Source organism: Pan paniscus, chromosome 6 (genome assembly GCF_029289425.2).
Source record: "Pan paniscus chromosome 6, NHGRI_mPanPan1-v2.0_pri, whole genome shotgun sequence".
Lineage (NCBI taxonomy): Eukaryota > Metazoa > Chordata > Mammalia > Primates > Hominidae > Pan > Pan paniscus.
The window spans coordinates 139752241-139775544 of record NC_073255.2 but is presented as its reverse complement, the minus strand read 5'-3'; the positions used below and the strand labels follow the sequence as shown (position 1 = coordinate 139775544).

The 23304-nt window shown below is 39.8% G+C and overlaps 2 protein-coding genes across 3 annotated transcripts in view; one reads left to right on the top strand and one right to left on the bottom strand.

The window, feature by feature from the left end:
- Positions 1-23246, bottom strand: part of LRRC17 (leucine rich repeat containing 17) — a 33537-nt gene extending 10291 nt beyond the window's left edge. Inside the window, exons 1-2 of the mRNA XM_003804800.6 lie at positions 22465-23246; positions 335-1246 (exon numbers count right to left, since the gene is read on the bottom strand). Coding sequence (XP_003804848.4) covers positions 335-1106 — 772 coding nt within the window. The 5' untranslated portion in view covers positions 1107-1246; positions 22465-23246. The remainder of the gene's footprint in view (positions 1-334; positions 1247-22464) is intronic.
- FBXL13 (F-box and leucine rich repeat protein 13) overlaps positions 1-23304 on the top strand; it is a 263877-nt gene that overhangs the window by 141831 nt on the left and 98742 nt on the right. For both annotated transcript variants that reach the window (XM_008963814.5, XM_008963808.7), the window contains exons 10-12: positions 3726-3778; positions 9210-9310; positions 22395-22524. In XM_008963814.5, coding sequence (XP_008962062.1) covers positions 3726-3778; positions 9210-9310; positions 22395-22524 — 284 coding nt within the window. The remainder of the gene's footprint in view (positions 1-3725; positions 3779-9209; positions 9311-22394; positions 22525-23304) is intronic.

Here is a 23304-nt window from a genome sequence, read left to right as displayed (position 1 = left end):
TTTCATACCCCTTGGTTTACCTACCTAAATTAAATTGGAGTTAAGATGAAAGGAATTCCTTACAGTGACAGCTTGCGATGTGCAAATGAGTAGAACCCAAATGGCTGCCCTCCTGAGGATACCTCCTTCCCTCCTGTCATTGTCCTTTAATTACCAACTGCCTTGAGTCTGGACCCCAGAAAAACTTGTGGCAAATTCCATTGTCAATAGGGAAAGATTTCTGGTGGAAGTGACATCATGAATTCCAAGACATGGTGGGATGTAGGGAGGATTATAAGATTCAAAGAGCATTTCAAGTTATTCATGAAAATGAAAAAGTAAGAAAAGTACAAACCTTTCCTTTTGCAGTCCAGTGTTTGTATGGGAAACACATAATTGTGGCAAAAAGTTGAGTCCACCTCAGGCTTGATGACTGGGGGTCTCCCTGACACTTGGGGTTTCGGGTCCAATTGTTCCTTTTCTTCTTCATTACACAACTGTTCAGATTTTATCTGCCGCAGTTTTTTATTTTTTTGTTCTTGTGGACTTTCGCACTTGGCGTAGTTCCCCAAATTCCGGTTCCTGGGAATCTGCAACATTGAAATAAGCGTTTCTATCTCACAAGTACAGTGCCAGGGGTTGTCATAAAGACGCAGGTAGCTCAAGAGAGGTGTGTAAATGAACACTTCCTCTGTCAAGACTTTGATCTGGTTGTGCTGCAGTAAGAGGGTGGTGAGTTTGTTTAAACCAAAGAACGCCTCACTCTCAATTTTAGAGATCTCATTCTGCTGCAGATCCAGGCTTTTCAGCTTTTTAAACTTGGAAAACATGTTGTTCTTCAATATGCGGATCTTGTTTCTTGCTAGCAGCATGTGCAGCAAATCCTGAGGCCAACCAGGCAGCACATAAACTAATTTTCTTTCTTGACAATCTAAGTATTTCTCATGGAGATATGTGTACACGTCACACGGGAGGCCTGGTGCGTAGCGTTTGACCGGGTTGGAGCCTCTCCGGCCTCCACCCGCCCGGCCATGATTCACTCGGCTTCTCACAGTGCCTGGGCTTGCTTTGCGCAGCTCAGCCGCTTTGCAAAAGCAGAGCAAGATTACAATGGTAACCACACGCATCCTGACATCCAGCTGGCCCCAATTACTTCGTGTTACAGACGGAACAATGAAAGTATTCCTTTGAAATCCAAGTTTGGGTAATCTTAACTAATGCAATTCTGGAACAATGAGACCCAGCTGGGGTACGTGGAGTCCCTAGGCTGGAAGAGAAAAAAATATATATTAAAAATTAAGGCCCATTGCAAGCACTGTATTACTGACAGATAAGAACAGACTTTTTAAGGCAAAGGCCTTCTAGTTCCACAGAACAGTGACGTAGAAAGCTCCTTCCCCTCTTAGTTGCCTGGGTTAGAGGCCAAATGTTTGTGCCCTGAGTTTGAATCAAGGCTCTCTTACCTGCTTAACTGTATCAACCTGGGTCATCTTCAGCATCTGTAAAACGGGACCGAGGATACCTCCTAATATTGTTGGGAGGATAAAATAGGCTCATGTGCATAAGATGCTTCACATGGCCACCCCGGGGGAAGTAGTCACAAATGTTAGGACTCAGCATGATGAAAACTGAAGCCTGCAGTTCACCATCACATCGGATTTAAGAAATTCAAAGAATTCTCCTTCTTTTAAAAGAACACAGCCTTGAGATGCACACACAAGGGTAGGACTTGAATTGTTGTCTTCCTGAGCTTTTTTTTTTTTTTCTATCCTTTTCTGTCTCCCAGTCACCAACCATGTTGGGTGTGGGCTCCAGAGATGCTTGGAGTAAATGGCACTGTCCTTGTCATCTCCTGCATGTCTTGGCTCAGATGTTACCTTTTCAGTGAAAACTTCCTGTTCAGCCCTATTTTAAATCACACTTCTTCCCACTTGTTGGGTGCTCCCAATCCCTTTTCTTATTTCTTCTCCATGGCACTTACCACCATCCGTCAAAGTAGATATGGTATTTAACTTCTTTTGTTTACTGTTAGTCTCTCCCCGCTAGAAAGTAAACTCCTTAAGGGAAAATATTTGTGTCTATTTCGTTAACTGCTATATCTCCTTGATAAGTATTTGTTGAACTGATGAATTACTCTCAAATAACTATTCTGGCCAGGTGCGGTGGCTCATGCCTGTAATCCCAGCACTTTGGGAGGCTGAGGCAGTCAGATCTCTTGAGACCAGTCTGAGCAGCATGGGGAAACCCCGTCTCTACAAAAAATACAAAAATTAGCTGGGCATGGTGGTATGCACCTGTAGTGTCAGCTACTTGGGAATGGCAGTAGGGGTTGCTGAAGTGAAAGGATCGCCTGAGCCTGGGAGGTTGAGGCTGCAGTGAGCCAACATGGTGCCACTGCACTCTAGCGTGGCTGACAGAGCAAGATCCTGTCTCAAAAAAACGAAACAAACAAACAGAATAACTATTGTATTCTGTAAGAACATTTATTTTGTAAACTTATATTGCTTGGGAAATCTATTTTCTCCTTAATAAATATTATTGAGGACTTCCAGGGTGTGCAGATTTTTAACAATTTTTTTCATTTTTTAAAGATTCTGAAAGTATTTCTAGTTTGCATATATCACTTAGGATGCAGTCCATTCTTGGCAAAGGAATAAATGTTCAGAATGGATTTATAACTACTAACATGTCTGTTGTTATTAGCATGGGGCTATGTGGTTATGAGCAGCAAATGTGTTTTCTATTTGTTGTGACAGCTTGAACACCAGAATCACCCTCTTGCCTGGAGTTTTCCTGCTTCATGGGGTCTCCACCTAGAATGCCTTCCCTTTTCTTTGCTTCAAGCCTTCCTCCCAATCACTGGTTTGTGTAGCCTCCCGAGCTGCTTCTCTTCTGTCTCAGATTTGGTGTTTTACTTACTGTCTGCTGAGATTCAGGGCACTGGTTGTGAAGCACTTTGCCATCTAGCTATTTGTATACATGTCTCATTTTTCCCTGAGAGATTATAAGCTGTGCACTGGCCTCTGGTCCCAGAGCTAGTCACTTAGCCTCTCTGGCCCTCTACTTCTCTATTTATAATTCATTATAAATTTTATGTAAGCCTGACCTAAAAAAAATCATGTCAACTATTCTGTTTATTATTATACATGCTGAATTATTTATGATATACATGTTGAAGTATTTGGGGGGAAGTGTACTGGTGTCTGCAACTTACTTTGAAATGCATACAAAAATAAGATGATTGAGGGCTATATATAGAGATGAATGAGTGGGTGGATATGTGATAAAGCAAATACAGTAAAAGATAAATTAGAATTCAAGTAGTGGCTATATAGATATTTATTGTACAATTCTTTCCACTTTTGTGTATGTTTGAAAATGTTCATAATAAAATGTTAAATGAAAACAAAAAAATAAAAAAGCAGGCACAAAAAACCAGGTTGGTTTTCTTCAAGTGCTTTCAAGCTAAAAGCTCTAAGTATATAGTGTTTTTCCCAAAGTAATATTTTTCTCTTTTCCCCTTACTCCTATAATCCTCAAACAATAATAAACATGTCTATATATTTTAATTCTGAAGCCCAAAAAAGCCATTTTTCTGGGGAAAGAAACCATATACTTAGAACATGTTACTTGCCAAGGTTTTTGTTTGTTTTCTAATGAATACATTGCATTCAATGTAGGATAGAAAAACTTTGTTTAAACATTTGCAATATATAGTTTAGTGATGTGTAACTTATTTGATTTAGGCCACTGTAGGAACTTGCAAGAGTTGAATGTCTCTGACTGCCCAACATTCACAGTGAGTATAAGCAACCATTTTTACTGCTGTTTATATAGATTGACTTGCTACATTGGGGTGCCAATATGCAGAATAGATGCTTGTGTGCTTATTTGGGATTCAATGTGGAAAAGAGCAAACTATGTTAAACATTGACAAGAAATTTTACTCCATCTGCACAATGCTAATATTAATCATGTAGATGTATGCTCAGTGTTGGAGCCTCTGGCAAGTAGAAATTCTTCAATGACTACCCAAAATGAACTGTATTTATATTTAATGGTATGTGTGTATGAGACAGAAAAAAACTGGGCCCCAGTAGACATGATAGGCTCATTTTACCTTCATGGCTATCAACAGCTGTGCCAAAGAAGATGGAAATGAATATGTTTCCCTAGTTGCTTTCTTCCTGGTTCCTGTCTCCAGTCTTTCCCTCTGTCCCCAACCTGTCTTCCATTCTGTGAGCACTTTATACTCTTTGTAAAAGGCAGATATGACTACTTCACTCTCATCTTCCACCAGCTACACACACTGCCGTCATCTACACAGTTGGATAAAGCCAAAGCTCTTTAATATTACTCTACCTTGAAGACCCTCTGTGGTTTTGCCTCTGCCTCCCTTTCCAGCCTCACTTGCTTCAGTTTCTGTGTACACACTAATTTGCAGTGCCTACAGCTGCTGAGTTTCCTTTTCCTGCGTGCTCCAAGTTGCTCCTTGCAGTTGTGCATTTGCTCTTTGCTTAAAATGCCCTTTCCCTTTGTCCCCAAGTGGTGCTTTCCTCTTTATCAAGCTTTAAGTCTTATTATCACCTCTTCTACCAAGACATCACTGGCTCCCAGGGCTGGGTTCACTGCTGCTCCTCTAGGTTCCTATGATAAGTATCCTTAACCATAGGGTTTTGGCTTCCTTCACTAGCCTAAGAGACCCAAAGGGCAGGAGATGTGTCTTGTTCTTTGTGGTAGTCATAGCACAACAGCACGAACTTTGGCATATTATATTCAATAATATTTAGTGAATGCAACTATCTGGAGATACCAAGTAGGCAATGGACAACATTGACTAGAATTGAGATTCCATCTTGGGTTGACATCTATGTATAAGTCATAATTAACATCATAAGAGTGAATAAGATCAACTTAGAAGGTTTGAGAAGAGGAGCAGACTTAAAGTTGAGCCTTACGGAATGCTGACTTTTAGGAACAGAGGATATTCAGAAGGAATAGTAAGAGAAGTAGGTTGACAATGAAGAGGTATCACAAAATGAAAGTGAGTAAAGAGTTTCAGAAAGAACCAAAGTGAACAGGTAAGAAAAGGACTGAACAATGCATTGTAGATTTGAGAATCAGAAGGGACTGCCAATTATTGCTTCAACAGTTTCAGTGGGATATTGGAGCAGAAATCTACTTGCAATGAATTGTGAAGTGGACAAGAGGTCAGAAGGTGAGGCATTAGGCATAAACTGATCTTTCCAGAAAAGTGTCTTAGAGAGTGGTAGAAGGAAAACAGGGGCAGGGAAATGGAAACAGGTTTATAGAGGATGATGGAGAGTCAGCTGAAGCAACTCACGGAGTAAGTCCCTAACGAGATAGGAGGGAATAGGAGGAAAAGCCTGGCTGTGGAATGCCAATCATGAGGCACCAGCTCCACCATGAAGGCCAAGCCCTCCTCGCTGGTGAAAAGACTGCATGAATTGGCCCCTCCCTGCTACCTCTCAGCCTCACTTTTACAGCCTCATCTTTCTAGTTTTTTCTTTCAAAATTCTACTCTATTTCAATACTGAACCACTTGAAGTTCCCTGTTCATGTCATGCTATTTCATTGTGTCTTTGAACTTGTTTTTCCATCTGCCTAAATGACTACCCTTCCCTCCCCACCACCCCTAGCCCAAACTGGCTAACACCTGTTCATTCTTTAACACACTCTTCAATGCTATCGGGTCTTTCCATTCTCTTTGTTTATTGACCTTTAATAAACAGCTTTATTGAGATATAATAAATTTATATTTATATTGAGATTAAATTTACCCACTTAAAGTGTACAATTTCATGGTTTTGGTATTTTTACAGAGTTGTTTGACCATCACCACAACCAACTTCGGAACATTTCCCTCACCCCTAACAGAACCCATGCCCATCAACAGTCACCCTTCATTTTCTCTCAACCCCCAGCCCTATGCAATTCTGTTCACTTTTTGACAGTTAATTTCTAACTTAATTAATTTTTTTTTTTTTTTTTTGAGATGGAGTCTCACTCTGTTGCCCAGGCTGGAGTGCAGTGGCGCCATCGTGGCTCACTACAACCTCCACCTCCCAGGTTCAAGTGATTCTCCTGCCTCAGCCACCCAAGTAGCTGGGATTATAGACACGTGCCACTGCACCTGGCTAATTTTTGAATTTTTTTTGTAGCGATGGGGTTTCACCATGTTGGACAGGCTGGTCTCAAACTCCTGAGCTCAAGTGATCCACCCGCTTCGGCCTCCCAAAGTGCTGGGATTACAGGCGTGAGACACCGCGCCCAGCTGACAGAATTAATTTCTCCCTCTTCTGAGCTACATATGGTCTCAGTACTTCAACACAGATACTTCACACTGTGTATTACACTTATGTTTACATATGTATCTCCCGTTTTAGAACTGAGCACTTTGAAAATCCTCCTTTAGTAATTTTTCCCCATGAAATCCATCCCCCTATTTCCACAGTAAAACATCTTTTCAAAACATGGAAGGCATTATACACAAATAGAATGTGTACAGAAAAATGTTAAGACCCTCAGAACTCCTCCACTCCTTACCTCAACACACAGAGTCAGCATTTAAATTAGTTGTTTAATCCCTGTCCAGCAGAACATAAAGAACCACCATAGACTGTAAACTAAGCATCTTCTCAGTGGCTTGTACTTTAACATAAATAAGCTGTTCCTTTATGTTCAAAAGTACCCTTCAGGGTCGTCCGCAAGAAATGGAGGCATAGACAGACATGTCAAAGATCACATCAGAGAAAAAAATGTTCTGCTTTCTCTGGTTGCACTCTTTCTCCACTAGCAAAGTGAACGTGGGCTCCTTCATGAAGAAGGATTTTAAATCTTGACTACTACATTCTCCAGATGTCTGCCTGTCATTATAATGAAGTTGTTTGTCAAATGGATTTACTCTTTCTGTGGATGTTTTAGCACCTACTATGTTAAATGTGTTCTGCTAGGTGTTGGAGGGAATTAAAAAACTAACCATTTTTCAGTTCTTGTCTTCAGGGAGCTTCAGTTGTGTACTTGAGTAAGATATCATATTCTTTGAGTTTGGCCCTCTAATAGGGAAGTCAAAACAATGCCATCTGCGTTGAATTTGTGAACATCAAAGTCTTGTCTGATTTTGGAGTCTAATAATATACAGGGCTGATAATTTTATCCAGCTACATTTTACTATTGTTTTTCCCTTTGAGACGTAGACTGGGACACAGGCTTACATTTAAGGAGTTGGGTAACACTCATTCGAAGAGCTTTGATTTCTAAGCTTATCCTATGAAATATATTACATTCAGAAAGATTTGAGTACATTGTGGACAAATTCATAAGTCATTCTGCAATGTAGGTACTCAGTTTTTGCATTTATGTGTTCAAACATTTGGGGATTAAATCTTGAGTTCTTTTAAGTACTAAGAATGGGAGCAGTCTAATTTTGTTTGGATGTCCAAGCTTCTTTAGACAGGAAAATGCAGAGAATGGATTGCCTCCTCATCTCAAACAGAAAGTCAGATTTCTGTATGATACATAAAGCTACCCCACCTTCCTCTTCCTGGTCCCCACATTTTCATCTTTGTGGCTGCCTCTCTGAGGGTGTTTAAGTGAGCTCTTTCTCCTTTCCTTGCCCCATCTCATTTGCATTTTGCCAAGGTCTTTCAACAAGTGTATAATCACTTTGATACTTGATTGGCATGCCAAACGTTTTCAAAGACAGATTTTCATTGTGTTGAAATACAGTGCCACACGTGGTTATTCTCTAGATTCTTTTTGGAAAAATTGTACACATTTTATCTATCCATACCTATTCAAATCCTTCATTTTGGTGATGGGGCATCTAGAAAAAATGCTGACAGCTTGAATACTGTAGTTAAGAGTAGTGTTTATCAAAAGCTCTGCACTGGCCTCTCATGCAGCATGGGTGCATAGAACCTTCCCTATAGCAGAATCACAGAGATTTACAGCTTCAAATAGAATCTTGTGTTCTCTTTAAGGTGTGGTTTGCTGCCCCTGTAAATCAACCAATTCCTATCTGAGTGTGACAGATGCTCTGACCTGCAGGATTTTATTGTTTTAAAAATCCATGACTACTGGAAATAGTAATGAATGGAATGTTAAACCTCAATGATCCTGTTGAAAATAAGCCTTTACTATCTTTAGTGCTGTTAGGAGTGGTCATATTTCTGATGCAGAATTCTTCTCAGAACCACATCTTCTAGCCTGGTGATGATTTACCTCTTCCAGACAGATAGATACCTGCAATGGTCTATTCTTTCTGAGACTGATGTAGCGTCAAACATTGCATGCACCACTAATACTTAAACTGGCTGCCCTGTTGATGTTCCTGGGGAGATTCATCAATCATTAAAAAAAAAACCTGCTGCTACTCGTTGTATTTTATATAGCGTTACCTATACAAAAAGCAGCTTGTTGCAGTCAAAGCTTGCAATTCATCTGGTCTTGTAAATTTCAACTTAGAATCTGTGCTTGAAACCTCTGTTTTTCTGTCTCTCTTATTTCATGGTCCCACTACTCTCTTACTTCAGTTTTCAGCTTTCTGGGGGAAGGATGCTTGAATCTTTGAGATCCTCCCCCACCCTACTCCCAACATTGAATCTCCTGCCCAACTGGTATGTAGCCTATATTTTATTTTAGCCATCTCAAACTTACCATAAATCTGGTGAAAATCTGTTCAGCTATTTAAAATATTTAGTTAACAGAACCACAGAAGCTTAATTATACACACACATCTATGTATAAATGTATATGTGTATAAATATGGACTGTTACTAAAGTTCCATTATTGAGAGTGTTTAGTATGCCTGTCTTTCAGAATAATTTTAATAAGTTTAAAATGGATCAGTTTTTAATTGCTTTCCTGCATATGAAGAGTCAGAAGTGTTTGGCACTTTGACATGTGAGCTCAAATTTCTTGTGACAGAGTTGAACTTGCATGGGTTCACATTTTAATGAAGTGTCATTGTGATGGAATGAGACTTGATTTCCAAGGAAAGGGAAAAGGAGGGAGTAATGATGCTTTGAGCAAAAGCATTGGCTCCTATTTAATTTCATTTCAACCTAATAGCAGATAAAGAATATGAAGAAACCAACTCTTGCATGTATTTTTTTCTGGAACAGGAAGAGGGATAATAGAAAGATAATGGGGAAATTGCAAAGCCTGCTATAATTTGATAAGCGTCTTCCCTCTGTTTTTCATGCAGGATGAATCAATGAGACACATTTCTGAGGGCTGCCCGGGGGTCCTGTGTCTCAATTTGTCTAACACAACTATCACCAACAGGACGATGCGACTCCTGCCGAGGTAATGTTTGTGTTATTTGTATGACACTGAAAATAATTATGCTCCCAAAGTCTCTGGCTTGCTCTAGCATTCTGCAAGGGCAGTGCTCCCTTTATCAACACCCCACCACTGTGGCACTGCTATTCTGATAAGGGGTCTGCTGCTTTCAAGTCCCTAAGCTGGTGCCTGAACTGGTCTGCCTTGGCTAGCATTTTTGTGACTCTCACAGCAATGTGCCCAGTAGCTTGAGTTAGACTTTGCCTGCTTCTTTCTGGTCCCCCATTCTGGGCATTCAAGCTTTCTGGCCCTTACATTCCAGTCTGGTGTCTGGGACCTTTTTTTTTTTTTTTTTTTTTTTTTTTTTTTTTGGGACAGAGTCTTGCTCTGTCTGTCGCCCAGGCTGCAGTGCAGTGGCATGATCTTAGCTCATGGCAACCTCCGCCTCCCGGGTCCAAGCGATTCTCATGCGTCAGCCTCCTGAGTAGTTGGGATTACAGGTGCCCACCATCACGCCTGGCTATTTTTGTATTTTTAGTAGAGATGGGGTTTCTCCATGTTGGTCAGGCTGGTCTCAAACTCCTGACTTCAGGTGATCTGCCCGCCTGGGCCTCCCAAAGCGCTGGAATTACAGGCGTGAGCCACCGCACCCAGCGGACCTCTTTATAATAGAATGCCAACATCCTGATTACCAACTTTGAGCACTTTTGTCCCAGATCCCTGTTCCCATGCTCTGGCTACCTGTTGAGACTCCCACCACCTCTAGGGAGCTTGACACTGCTTGTTTTTTGACCGTTTATGGAGTGTTGACAACATTGGACGTGAATATTGCTTCTCTTTTTTGGAGGAGAAGGGACAGAATAACAAAAGAATTGACAGAATATTCAAATTTATCAAAAATTTTTCTTTTTAGTTTGTTTTCAAACAGGGTCTTACTCTGTCACCCAGGCTGCAGTGCAATGGTACAATCATGGCTTACGGCAGCCTCAATCTCCTGGGTTCAAACAATCCTCCCACCTCAGCCTCCTGAGTAGCTGGGACTACAGGAGCATGCCACCATGCCCAGCTAGTTTTTGTATTTTTCTGTAGAGATGGGGTTTCACCATGTTGCCCAGGCTGGTCTGAAACTCCTGGGCTCAAATGATCTGCCCACTTGGGCCTCCCAAAGTGCTGGCATGAGCCACCATGCCTGGCCCAATTATTCTTTATTTTCATTACAGAAAGCCAGTTAGGAAGGGTATATGATCACACTAGGAGAGATTCAAATTTGACTTTGGGAAAACATTTCTCAAATTATTGTGAAAGAATGAACTATTTTTGAGAATATAGCTTTTTTAAGCTCCTTTGAAAAATAACGGTGATGAGACATTTAGAAAAGCTTACACAGGCCGGGCACGGTGGCTCACGCCTGTAATCCCAGCACTTTGGGAGGCCGGGGCGGGTGGATCATGAGGTCAGGAGATTGAGACCACGGTGAAACCCCGTCTCTACTAAAAAATACAAAAAATTAGCCGGGTGCGGTGGTGGGTGCCTGTAGTCCCAGCTACTCGGGAGGCTGAGGCAGGAGAATGGCGTGAACCCAGGAGGCGGAGCTTGCAGTGAGCCAAGATTGCGCCACTGCACTCCAGCCTGGGCGACAGAGCGAGACCCCATCTCAAAAAAAAAAAAAAAAAAAAAGAAAAGCTTACAAAGAAAATTATCGGTGATAATTTTCTTTATCTTCTGACTCTAACCATTTTCTGCACATGTGCCAGCCTAAGAAGTGGCACCATATTTTCTATTTATCCCACTAATTAAGCTGCCACATTTTTAGTCAAATCTATAAAGCTTTCCCTTTGAAATTTCTTCTGATGCTCTTACACACAGTCTTCCTCCTGCCAGGCATTTAATATACGTTTGCTTATTTTAGTGTGTTCATGTATTTTTACTTAAATATATAATCAATCTAGAATTAATCTTGATAGATGAATGAAGTGATGATCTAAATCAGGGGTCAGCAAACTACACTCCATGTGGCCCAAGGCCTGTTTTTTTGCAGTACCTAAGCTAAGCATAGTTTTACTTTTTTTTTTTTTTTTTGAGACGGAGTTTTGCTCTTGTTGCCCAGGGTGGAGTGCAATGGCGCAATCTCAGCTCACCGCAACCTTCGCCTCCCGGGTTCAAGCAATTCTCCTGCCTCAGCCTCCCAAGTAGCTGGGATTACAGGCATGTGCCACCACACCCGGCTAATTTTGTATTTTTAGTAGAGAGGGGTTTCTCTCTGTTGGTCGGGCTGGCCTCAAACTCCTGACCTTAGGTGATCCACCCTCCTTGGCCTCCCAAAGTGCTGGGATTACAAGTGTGAGCCACTGCGCCCAGCCTAGTTTTACATTTTAAATGTTGTTAAATAGGTAACCAATTATTTCAGCATCATTTATTGAATAAAATTTTTATCAAATGATGTGTGATTCCTTCTTATATATCTAAAATTCTTTTCATTTATTTATTTATTTTGAGATGGCATCTTGCTCTGTCACCCAGGCTGGAGTACAGTGGCGCAATCTTGGCTCACTACAACCTCCGCCTCCCAGGTTCAAAGCAATTCTCCTGCCTCAGCCTCCTGAGTAGCTGGGATTACAGGCACCCGCCACCACGCCTGGCCAAGTTTTTTTGTATTTTTAGTAGAGATGGGGTTTCACCATATTGGTCAGGCTGGTCTTGAACTCCTGACCTCGTGATCCGCCTGCCTCGGCCTCCCAAAGTGCTGGGATTATAAGCGTGAGCCACCGCGCCCGGCCCTAAAATTCTTATACAGGCAAGAAATACTAAAAACTCATTACTTTCTAACATTTTTCTGCATGTTACTTTATCTGTGTTCTTGTAGTTATTTATGTCCATTGTATCTCTACGGTGAAAATGCTACTGCACATTTTTTCCCAACTGTGTGTTTGGTGACCTCTCATTGATAGCTTGGAATTGGCCAATATGGAAGTATTCTATACCACGGAAAACATCAAACACTACAAATCGGGGCTTGATTTATTGTTCAGTTGATTGTTTAGACTTAAAGTGATAGAGAACACAATGAATGAAGCAAATTAAATTTAAAAGTACGTCATGTCTGTAGCCACGACATTGTGAAATAGCACAAAATAATGAGGAAATATTCTCTCAATACTTGAAAACTATTCTTTGATTTAGGAAAGAAGGCATTCACATCATTGACAAGCAGATTTTGGACATACCTCTTTGACATATATCACTTTGTGTCTTATTAATGTTAATAAAATAATTCATATTGGAACTGTAATCATTCTTCAATTTCTTTTGTTTTTTTAATTTTCTTTTTCTTTTTTTTTTTGAGACGGAGTCTTGCTCTGTCGCCCAGGCTGGAGTGCAGTGGCGCGATCTCAGCTCACTGCAAGCTCCGCCTCCCGGGTTCATGCCATTCTCCTGCCTCAGCCTCCTGAGTAGCTGGGACTACAGGCGCCCACCACCACACCCAGTTAATTTTTTTTTTTTGTATTTTTAGTAGAGACAGGGTTTCACTGTGTTAGCCAGGATGGTCTCGATCTCCTGACCTCGTGATCCGCCCGCCTTGGCCTCCCAAAGTGCTGGGATTATAGGCGTGAGCCACCACGCCCAGCCATCATTCTTTAATTTCAACCATTGGTTGGCTGGCTACATTTATAAGAGTTTCATTGACAAAAGTCAATGAAAACATTGTGTGAGAATTGATTGGCTACATGGAATTAACAGTAAAGAATATGGTATGTTTTATCATTTGTAAGTTGCGTGCTACACATCCTTTATATCCGCAAAATAGTAAAATATAAAATTTTATAGTAAATGCACATACATTTATATGCATACTTTTTCTGGAAAGCCAGTCATTAGATACTTACCAGTAAACCAATAATTAAACTAGGAACTAATTTATATTTTTGCATTTGCATGATTTGATTTCTTTCCTTTTAAAAGTAATTAAAAAAATATGGTCATGAAATGACTTCTAAATAAGAATTTGGGAAAAGTTTGTATAACTTGATAAGTATTGTTTTAACTTTCTAAACCAACTATTCTATATTTGCTTTCCTCTTTAACCCAGTAATGTCTATTTATTTATTTATTTAATTTTTTTTTTTTTGAGACAGAGTCTTCCTCTGTCGCCCAGGCTGGAATGCAGTGGCACAACCTCAGCTCACTGCAGCCTCTGCCTCGCGGGCTCAAGCAAGTCTCCTGCCTCAGCCTCCTGAGTAACTGGGATTACAGGTGTCTGCCACCACACTCCGCTAATTTTTGAATTTTAGTAGAGACGAGGTTTCATCATGTTAGCCAGGCTGGTCTCAAACTCTTGACCTCAAGTGATCCACCCACCTTGGCCTCCCAAAGTGCTGGGATTACAGGCGTGAGCCACCATGCCTGGACTTGACCCAGTGATATTTAGAGCAAAATTTTTGGTTCTAAGTAGTTGAAGTTTCTTCAGTTGAGCTTCTGCTTTTAATTAGGCACTGTAGTCAAGAAATGTGGACTGAATTATTTCTACTTTTTGGAATTTATTGAGATTTCTTGGTAGACTAGTTTATAATTAATTTCCAAAAATCATCCGTGGATGCTTAAAACAGAGCTTCTTTTATTTTTTATTTTTATTTTTATTGAGATGGAATCTTGCTCTGTCGCCCAGGCTGGAGTGCAGTGGTACGATCTCGGCTCACCATAGCCTCCGCCTCCTGGGTTCAAGCAATTTTCCTGCCTCAGCCTCCCAAGTAGCTGGGACTACAGGCACTTACCACAACACCCAGCTAATTTTTGTATTTTTAGTAGAGACAGGGTTTCACCACATTGGCCAGGCTGGTCTCAAACTCCTGACCTCAGGTGATCCACCCACTTCGGCCTCCCAAAGTGCTGGGATTACAGGCATGAGCCACTGTGCCTGGCCCAGAGTTTCTTATAGAGAACAAAATTTCTGTGTGTATATACATATAAATTCTTGATACATCATTATAATAGTGATAGTTGCCTATTATGATCAAGCTTCTCTTTATTTTGATGTTATTTTACAACGTTATTAACAAAGGTTAGTAAGCATCATGTTTCATTACAGATTATAGCATTTATTCACATAAAATGATATTCTTTATGCTGGTTGATGTTTCTTTGCCTTGAATTCGCTTTGTTTTGAGACGGAGTCTCGCCCTGTTGCCCAGGCTGGAGTGCAATGAAGTGATCTCGGCTCACTGCAACCTCCGCCTCCTGGGCTGAAAGGATTCTCCTGCCTCAGCCTCCCGAGTAGCTGGGATTACAGGTGCCCGCCACCACGCCAGGCTAATTTTTGTATTTTTAGTAGCGACAGGGTTTCATCATGTTGGCCAGGCCGGTCTCGAACTCCTGACCTCATGATCCGCCCACCTCGGCCTCCCAAAGTGCTGGGATTACAGGTATGAGCCAACACGCCCAGCCTGAAGTTTTTAACTGTTATCAACATAGTTAACCTTTGTTTTCTTTTGCTTGTTCTTTTTGTGGAATAACTACATTTCTCTGTATTTTTAACCTTTGTGATGCGGGATTTTAGGTTTATCTTTTATATGTAGCATGTAGCTAACTTCTATTTTTAAATTCATTCTCTTTGCCTTTTTAAGAGAGCAGTTTAAAAGATCAATATTTATTGTCAAAATTGAGTGTATGGGCCATGTGTGGTGGCTTGCTGTAACCCAGCAGTTTGGGAGGCTGAAGTGGGTGGACTACTTGAGCCCAGGAGTTTGAGACCAGCCTGGGCAACATGGTAAAACTCCATCTCTACAAAAAAATACAAAAATTAGTTGGGTGTGGTGGCATGCACCTGTAGTCCCAGCTACTCAGGAGGCTGAGGTGGGAGGATCATTTGAGCACAGAGGTTGAGGCTGCAGTGAGTCATGATTGTGCTGTGACAGAGTAAGACCCTGTCTCAAGAAAAAAAAAAGTGAGTGTATGGTTTTATTTTTATCATCATGTTTTATGTTTTGATTTTTATGTTACTGCACTGTACTCAGTATTTCTGTCTTTTGCTCTGTGAACTATGTTTACTTGTATAATCTGAAGGTATTCGAAAGGTACATACACATTCTGTTGTGTATTCTAATTAGTGGCTATTGGCATGTTTTTAAAAACATACTTTAACAGGCATTTATCTAATTACCAAAGTCAAGATGAAACAATAACTTTTGACTACTCCTGTGGTACACAATGATCTAATACACTTCAATTGTCCCTCTACTTCTCCCTTGAACTTGACACCCCTGCACACCTACTCCCCTGTATGAACACACATATTATTTGTGGTTTTTGCTAATCATTTAACTTTCTTTTTAATATCGAATTGTAGTGTTTGCACTCAATATTGTAATTATATTTATAATGAGTATGTAGTCTTAACTCTAGGCCATTCATTGATGGTCTTTTTTTCTCACAGCTTACTTATTCTTTAGCCTTTTGATTCATCTGATGATAACTGGAAATATAATTTTAAAAATCTTTTTTCAGTAAAGATGCATGAGAGTCAGATATTTTAGCCATTGATCTCTGAAAATGACTATTATCTTGGAGGATAAACAGAAACTTCTCTTCATGTATAGTTCTTGAATCATGTTCTGTATTTTATCTTTAAAACCCTAATGTTTTAGATATTGGTCCATAAACTTTGATATTTCAGGTTGTAGAAAGTCTGAAGCTAGCATGATTTTTTGTTCCTTTGTTGGTAACCTATTTTTTCCTGCTAAGAAATGCTTGCAAGACTTTCCTTTTCTCTGAGAAATTAAAGACATTTCCAAGCTTAGTTGTGTTCCTTCAATTAATTTTTCCTGGTACATTTTAAACCTTTTGAACACTAAAATGTATTTTTTCTCAGCTAGGGAAGGCATTTTTATTCTTAACACTTCGATGCATTTGTTTAGAGTTTATCATAAGAATCTCCTTTTATTTTTAGATCCGATTTTATTCCTGTCCTTCAAAGTTGTCTCTTTCATCATTTTTATGTCTATATGCCTTTTCATTAGCATACTGCCTTCTCTGTAGCAGTAAGTCTTGAAATATATTTTAGGAACAGCAGTGTTCTGGTAAATGCTTAACAACTGGCTGGTGGCAAGGGTGAGGAGAAGCACCAATTCCTAGTGTTTACTGATTTCTGTGGTGTAAATAATTCCACTGTGGCCGATTTTAAGCTATCAACACAATGTCATTGAATGTGGAGTTGGGAAGAGATGCTAACAATCAACTCCCATGAGCTGTGCAAGCTGGCTCCAGTGACCACTGTGGGAGGTCCCTGAGGTTTCTCTAACACTGTTTCAGGAATTACTTAGGATCCTCCAGTCCTGTAATATTGAATACCACTCAGTTCTTTCTTTAGGCATTCTGTACTATGATATATAAGTGTGTGTATATGTGTGTATGTGTATATATATGAATATATGTACATGTATGTATGTACATAAACATAGAAAAAGAGTATTATAAAATCCATAAATCATTGGTGAAAATCTGAACTTACAAAGTAGATGATTTGGGAGCCATTTTTTTGTTTTGTTTTGTTTATAGACAGGGCCTTGCTCTTTCACCCAGGCTAGAGTATAGTGTGATGATAGCTCACTGCAGCCTCAAACTCCTGGGCGCATCCAGCTAAATTTGAAAAATCTTTTGTAGAGACAGGATCTCACTATGTTCCCCAGGCTGGTCTCAAACTCATGGCCTCAGGCAATCCTCTTGCTTCAGCTTCCCAAAGTGCTGGGGTTAAAGGCATGATCCACTCTGTGTGACCCAGGGTGTAGTTTATATCACATTACAAATTATTTTTTAACTTAAAACATATTTATTTTCAATCATACATTGAAATGGCTTTTTTTCTCCTTAGAAATTGAAGGTAATATGACAGCTATGCATATCTTCTTAGGGACATTTATTTTACAAATGAAGTTATACCTTTAGTAGGCAATAGATAGAAAAGTAGGACCCAAAATAAGAATTTTGTTTGGCTCTTCCTTCTAGTTCTTGCCATTGAGAGAATATTCAGAATAGATACTACTTGATACTGATTTTTTTGCCATATAAAAAAGTATACTAAGTTATCTATGATAAAAATACATTTCATAATGATTCTCTGTTTTTGCTCTATTTTCCATTGTTTCAAATATGCTTGGATACGCAAAAATGTTCTCGAAACTGTTGTTTCTGAACAACAGTTCTGAACAACAGAAACTGGTTGTTTCTGCTGTCATTCTCTCTTCATTGCTTTTAGTATTTCTTTCCAAAAAAAGTACTTGCCAAAAGAAAAATGTAATTTGTTTGTCCTTGGCAACAATGATTTGCCAGCTTTTTATTTGAATATTTTTTCTCACTTCTTTGGGGACTTGTTCAGTTTTCTAAAGTTGAAAATGAGGGCTGCCTAAAGCTCATGCCCATTCCAGGAAATTTGTTGCCTCTAAATGTTTCCGGAACTAAACACTTTCTATTTATTCCTATTGTCACAACCTAGGTGGCACTCTCAGCACCTCATTTGGCACAGTATCCTGGTGGTGCTGCCTCTGGTCTCTCCTCCCTTCAATCTGTTCTATCTCACGCTACAAGAAGTGTCATCCTGGAACAATCTTCCTATCATGTCTTTGACATGCTTAAGGTCTAGGTTCTTCCCTTACTCTTCGTTGACATTCTCCAACCAAACTTCTCTGCCTAGGTTTCCCAAGAGAAGCCCTTAACTCCAGTCATCTGATTGCTGCATGCTTCACATTCTCTATAGCTGCAGTGCCTTTCTCCTTCTCATGGCTAATCTACAGCCTTCACACCTTAAGTCTCACCATCTACCAGAAGTCTGCAGTGATTTTTCCTTTTCCTGAATTATAATAACAACCTTCTTTCACTTGTTCACCATGTATTGATCAACTAGTATGTGCAAGGTGTTCCGGGCATACAGTGCTGAGTAAAGCTATTATGATCTTTGCTCTTTAATTGAGTCTTAAATGCTATAGTGGAGTAGTATCCAATTGTTTTTTATATAGATGAATTGACCTTCCAATTGGCTTGGAAATTTCTTATTAGCAGGAACTATCATGATCTATAGTCTCACCAGTGCCTATCAAAGTGGGGCAGACAGAGTAAGCTGCTGTCTTGACTGGACAACTTCAAGGTCTACCCTGTAAATAGAAGGCCAGATCACTCCATTTAGGTTTTCTGCAGAATTCTATTACTTGAAATGCCTCTGTGAAACCAGAGAGCCCAACACTCAACTCAGAAGAATCCACATGCAAATTCCCTCTTTTACAGAGTAGGCCTTGTCTTGGTGACTTTTTTCAGAGAATTTTTTATTTAAATACATACTTTTCCATTCATCTTAGTAGTAAGTCCTTCAGGTGTTAGAAATTTAACACAAATGACTTCAATTCTTTAATGGAAAAAAACCCAAAAGAAAGGAGAAAAAAAAATCTTTGTAGTTTCTATAAGAATTGTAATTTCTCTAAAGATTATAGTGGTAGCAGAAAAATAAATAAATAAATCACAAAGAGAGGACTCACACCCCCCCCAATAAGAAACAGTTATCAAATAATTAGAAAAAGATAAAAACAAGCTGTAAACATTGCCTCAAAGCAGAATTAGAATTACCAAGTGTTCTCTGGGCTGGGAAAATGATGAATCAGATCTTACTCATGTAGGGGACACGCGTCTTTGCCAAAATTCAGAATAAAGAGTATGAGTATTGCACAAAATTTGCCACCTGTGATTTTGCTGTCAACTGACACTTTTCCCGTCCCTAGCAGCTTTAAGTCTGCAGAACTATAAATCCCTAGAAAGGCCTACAGGGCCACCCAAGATTCCTGAGCTTTGCCTTCAAACTGATGGTTCCATGAGGTTCCACTGTGAAAAGAGCTATCCAGAGATTTTCAATCCAGGAGTCACTTAGTCTAATGAACAGCCTCTTTTATCTAAACCAGAGGTTCTTAGCTGGGGAGCAGTGGATTCCCCCAAGAGGATCAGGGATAGAATTCAGGAGCTCCATGAATTTTAATGGGGGATATAAAAAACTCATCTCGGCTAGGCGCAGTGGTTAATGCCTATAATCCCAGCACTTTGGGAGGCCGAGGTGGGCGGATCACCTGAGGTCAAGAGTTTGAGACCAGTCTGGCCAACATGGTAAAACCCTGTCTCTAATAAAAATACAAAAAAAATTAGCCAGGCGTGGTGGTGGGTGCCTGTAATCCCAGCTACTTGGGAAACTGAGGCAGGAGAATCACTTGAGCCTGGGAGGTGGAGGTTGCAGTGAACCGAGATCATGCCATTGCACTCCAGCCTGGGTAACAGAGCGAGACTCCGTCTCAAACAAAAAAAAAAAGAAGAAACTCATCTCTACTTTTATTAACTGTAATTGAAATGTAGGTAAAAACTACAGAAGTATTAGCAGTCTCTGGGACATTTTTACTCATATAAATCACAAATATATTCTTATCACATTTCAATTGTTATAAGTATTTCAAAATATCACTGATAGTTCACAATCACAGCAGTTATTAGAACTGCCACAAAATCTTACTTAATATGTTAATAAAGAAGCACATATATTACTATTCTACTCATTTGTTTTTTTATTTGGTAATTATGTGTTTCAATATAATTGGCTGTTTTTGTAATCTTATATATTTTATTTTATGCATTTAAAAACTTTATGCCAAGAAAGGGGCCAGAGACCTCAGCTGACTGCCAAAAGCCAAAGGTGTCTGTGACATTAAAAAAAGTTAAGCGCTCCTAGCTCAATTCTCATTTTTGATATTTGTTAACTGATCACATGGATTTAAAGAAATTGAATACTAGGTGTAGATCGAGGTATACATTCAATGTGAAATCCTTCAAACTCTTGGAATTATTGTATGCACCACTCTTGGAGATAAGTATCCATTTCATTAAATGGAAGAATAATACAAAGTCCATAAAAATAGTTAATGTGTTACTATCATTTCACATAGTAGTAGCAATAATATTACATATAGTTTTAAATCTTCTACTATGTCCCTGCCGATTTTAATTGTTAAAATCACCCTCAAGATAATACTGTTACTTCTGTATTCTCATTTAATTGTCACATCTTTAAAGGGAACAAGCAGACCAGATTACATCCATGTTCCAGATGAGAAAACTGAGGTTCAGGAAAGCTGGAGGCCCCACAGTTGATCAGTGTAAAAAAAAAAAAAAAAAAAGATAATATTTTAATCTCCACTTAACAAATGAGAAAACAATCTCTGAGAGATTAGGGAGGTTGCAGTAAGTGTCAGGGCTTGGATTTACATCTCATTTGGCCGGATTCAAAAACCTTGTGTATTTTGCGCTGTGTCACGCGGCCTGCCTCACAACTCCTTTCTACAGATTATAAAGCTGAAGGATTGCTAGAAATGACACCCTGGTGTGCCTCTCCCCACCCCAAGAAAATTATACTCAGTTGAATCACAGGGTGTACCCCAGGGAGAGGAAGATAACGCATTTCCAAAACTTTAGCACAGCTCAGTCCACTCGACAGCCCCAAGAGAGGGGGCGTGTCTTTGGGATATTAGCACAGCTTTCTCCTTCAGGCCCTGCCCACCTAGTCACTGGTGAGTCCAAAGCCTTCCCCCTCGCTCTGTCGAATCTCACGTACACAGCCATTCCCAGATCAGGATGTGTGTTCTGAATCAAGTAATTCGCTATGGAATGCAAATCATTATATCATATAGATGTGTTTCTCAAAATCTGATTAATGGTCAGTGCTTGTATATCTTATTTCCCATTTATGGGAGGTAAACTTTATTCACCTGTGTGATTTTGAGAGGCAGAGAAGCATTTTCTCCTCACTTTTCATTCTTTTTGCTTTCTAATTTGCTATTAAGCTGTTGCATATCACAAACTAAGAGCATGATTGCTAATTCCATTAGAAGAGCAGATAGTAGTGGGAATCCTTGACCTCTTAAAAAGTGCCAGGCTTTCTGGGCACGGTGGCTCATGCCTGTTCCGAGCACTTTGGGAGGCCAAGGAGGGTGGATCACCTGAGGTCAGGAGTTCGAGGCCAGCCTGGCCAACATGGTGAAACCTTGTCTCTACTAAAAATACAAAAATTAGCTGGACATGTTGGCACACGCCTGTAATCCCAGCCACTTGGGAGGCTGAGGCAGGAGAATCGCTTGAACCAGGGGTTGGGGGAGTGGGGAGGAGGTTGCAGTGAGCCAAGATCTCACCATTGTACTCCAGCCTGGGCAACAAGAGCGAAACTTCGTCTCAAAAAAAAAAAAAAGTTCCAGGCTTTGGAGGGCTTGGGAAATTGTCCACGGAGTGTCCTCAAACTACGAGCCCTCGTATGGTAGTATAGGCTCATCCTAACTACCCTACTTTTTTCTGGAAGCTGTCATTTTGGTCATTGTGGTAATACCATATTTAATCTGTTTCAACTCCAGGGAGATTTATAGTCTCTGATGTTGCTTTTGATTCTTCTCATGTGTTGCCTGCTTATTTGCAAACTGGTCTTCTTAATCCATGCTTAAACTCTGCATATCAATTAGTCTTTCTTTAACTATAATAATGAAACTGTCACAAACTCATGCATATTTAAACCTGTTTTTTAAACTCATTTGCTTATCAGATCTATTTTAAGAGCATGGTCATATTCAGTTTTGCCTTCTGTCCCAAATCCTCACTCTCCTGTAACAGTCTCCATTTAAATGTTTACAAAGGATTTGTCCTTTTATATATTTTGCACATTATTTTGGTACTCCAGAGATAAAACCTAAAAGCAACAATACACTCTGCAAATTTGGTTTCACTTCCAAACAATATGATTGCCTCCCCCACCTCACACACACCAAAAAAGCTTTATCCCAGTCAACTTTCTTAAATATCTAGGCAAATATTATTGAACTATTAATACTTTCACTTGAAATGTATTACAAGGTATTAAATGTATTATGTGTTACCTTATATAACACTGTAGTCTCCTTTAATTAACAGGTAGAGAGTTAACAGTAAAGTTAAATGTTGAACATCTGCAAGAAGAAGAGTTGAATTTACAGTTTTCTTTGTCATAGTGGCTTAAGAAAGATTTGAGAGAACAACTGAAGTATAATACTTTCCTTCCTCTCTTTTGTCTTTTCAGGCACTTCCACAACTTACAGAATCTTAGTTTGGCTTATTGCAGACGGTTCACAGACAAAGGCTTACAGTACCTGAACTTGGGGAATGGATGCCACAAGCTCATCTATCTGGACCTCTCCGGCTGCACCCAGGTTTGTCTTTCAGTCTTCTCTTTGCTGCGGTGTGTGAGGAAGTTCTCCAGAGAATGGGCTGCATTCAGCCCTCACGTTATACTAATGCTGTGCACGGACCGCAGCACACTTTTCAGAGGTTTTAAATTACATGGCCCCAGCTGCTGAAATTTTCCCCAGGATCGCTACTATAGGCTCTTGGCTTCCTTCCACTGGAGTGTCACACAGACAAACAGGCAGAGCTCATTGGATGAGGAAACGGACCACTTTTGTGGAGACAGTCTGAGCACAAGTCTAAAGCAGAGTCCAAGTCCTGAAAACTCTGGAGTTGCTACCAAGACACAAACAAAGGGAATGTTTTGAGGGAGAATTTTGCATGGGATTCCTGAAAAGTCAATTAACTCCCACATGGGTTTTTTTTTTTGGGTAAAATGCTATAAGTGATAAATAGGAAAAGAAAATACAACAAAAACTCATAATTTAAAAAATTGCATTACACCGTTGGGCTGAATAACATGAAGATTTGAGATCTGCGTGGGAAAATATTTTAAATTTGAGGGAACAGGACTTGGAAAGTTGGGCAGAAAATTGGATCAAGTTGCGGAGGATAGGTCATGGCGCTTTGGATGTAGCTACTGCCTCATTGATAGTTTCTTCTGCTTTAATTTCAAAAGATTTAAGCCATAATTCTTTTAACTTATTTTCTTCTGCCTCTCTGTGCATTTTATTAATTTGGTGTCATAGTATGTTCATTATTCTATGAGAATAATAGCATAGGTGAGAACTGGCTGAAATATTGAT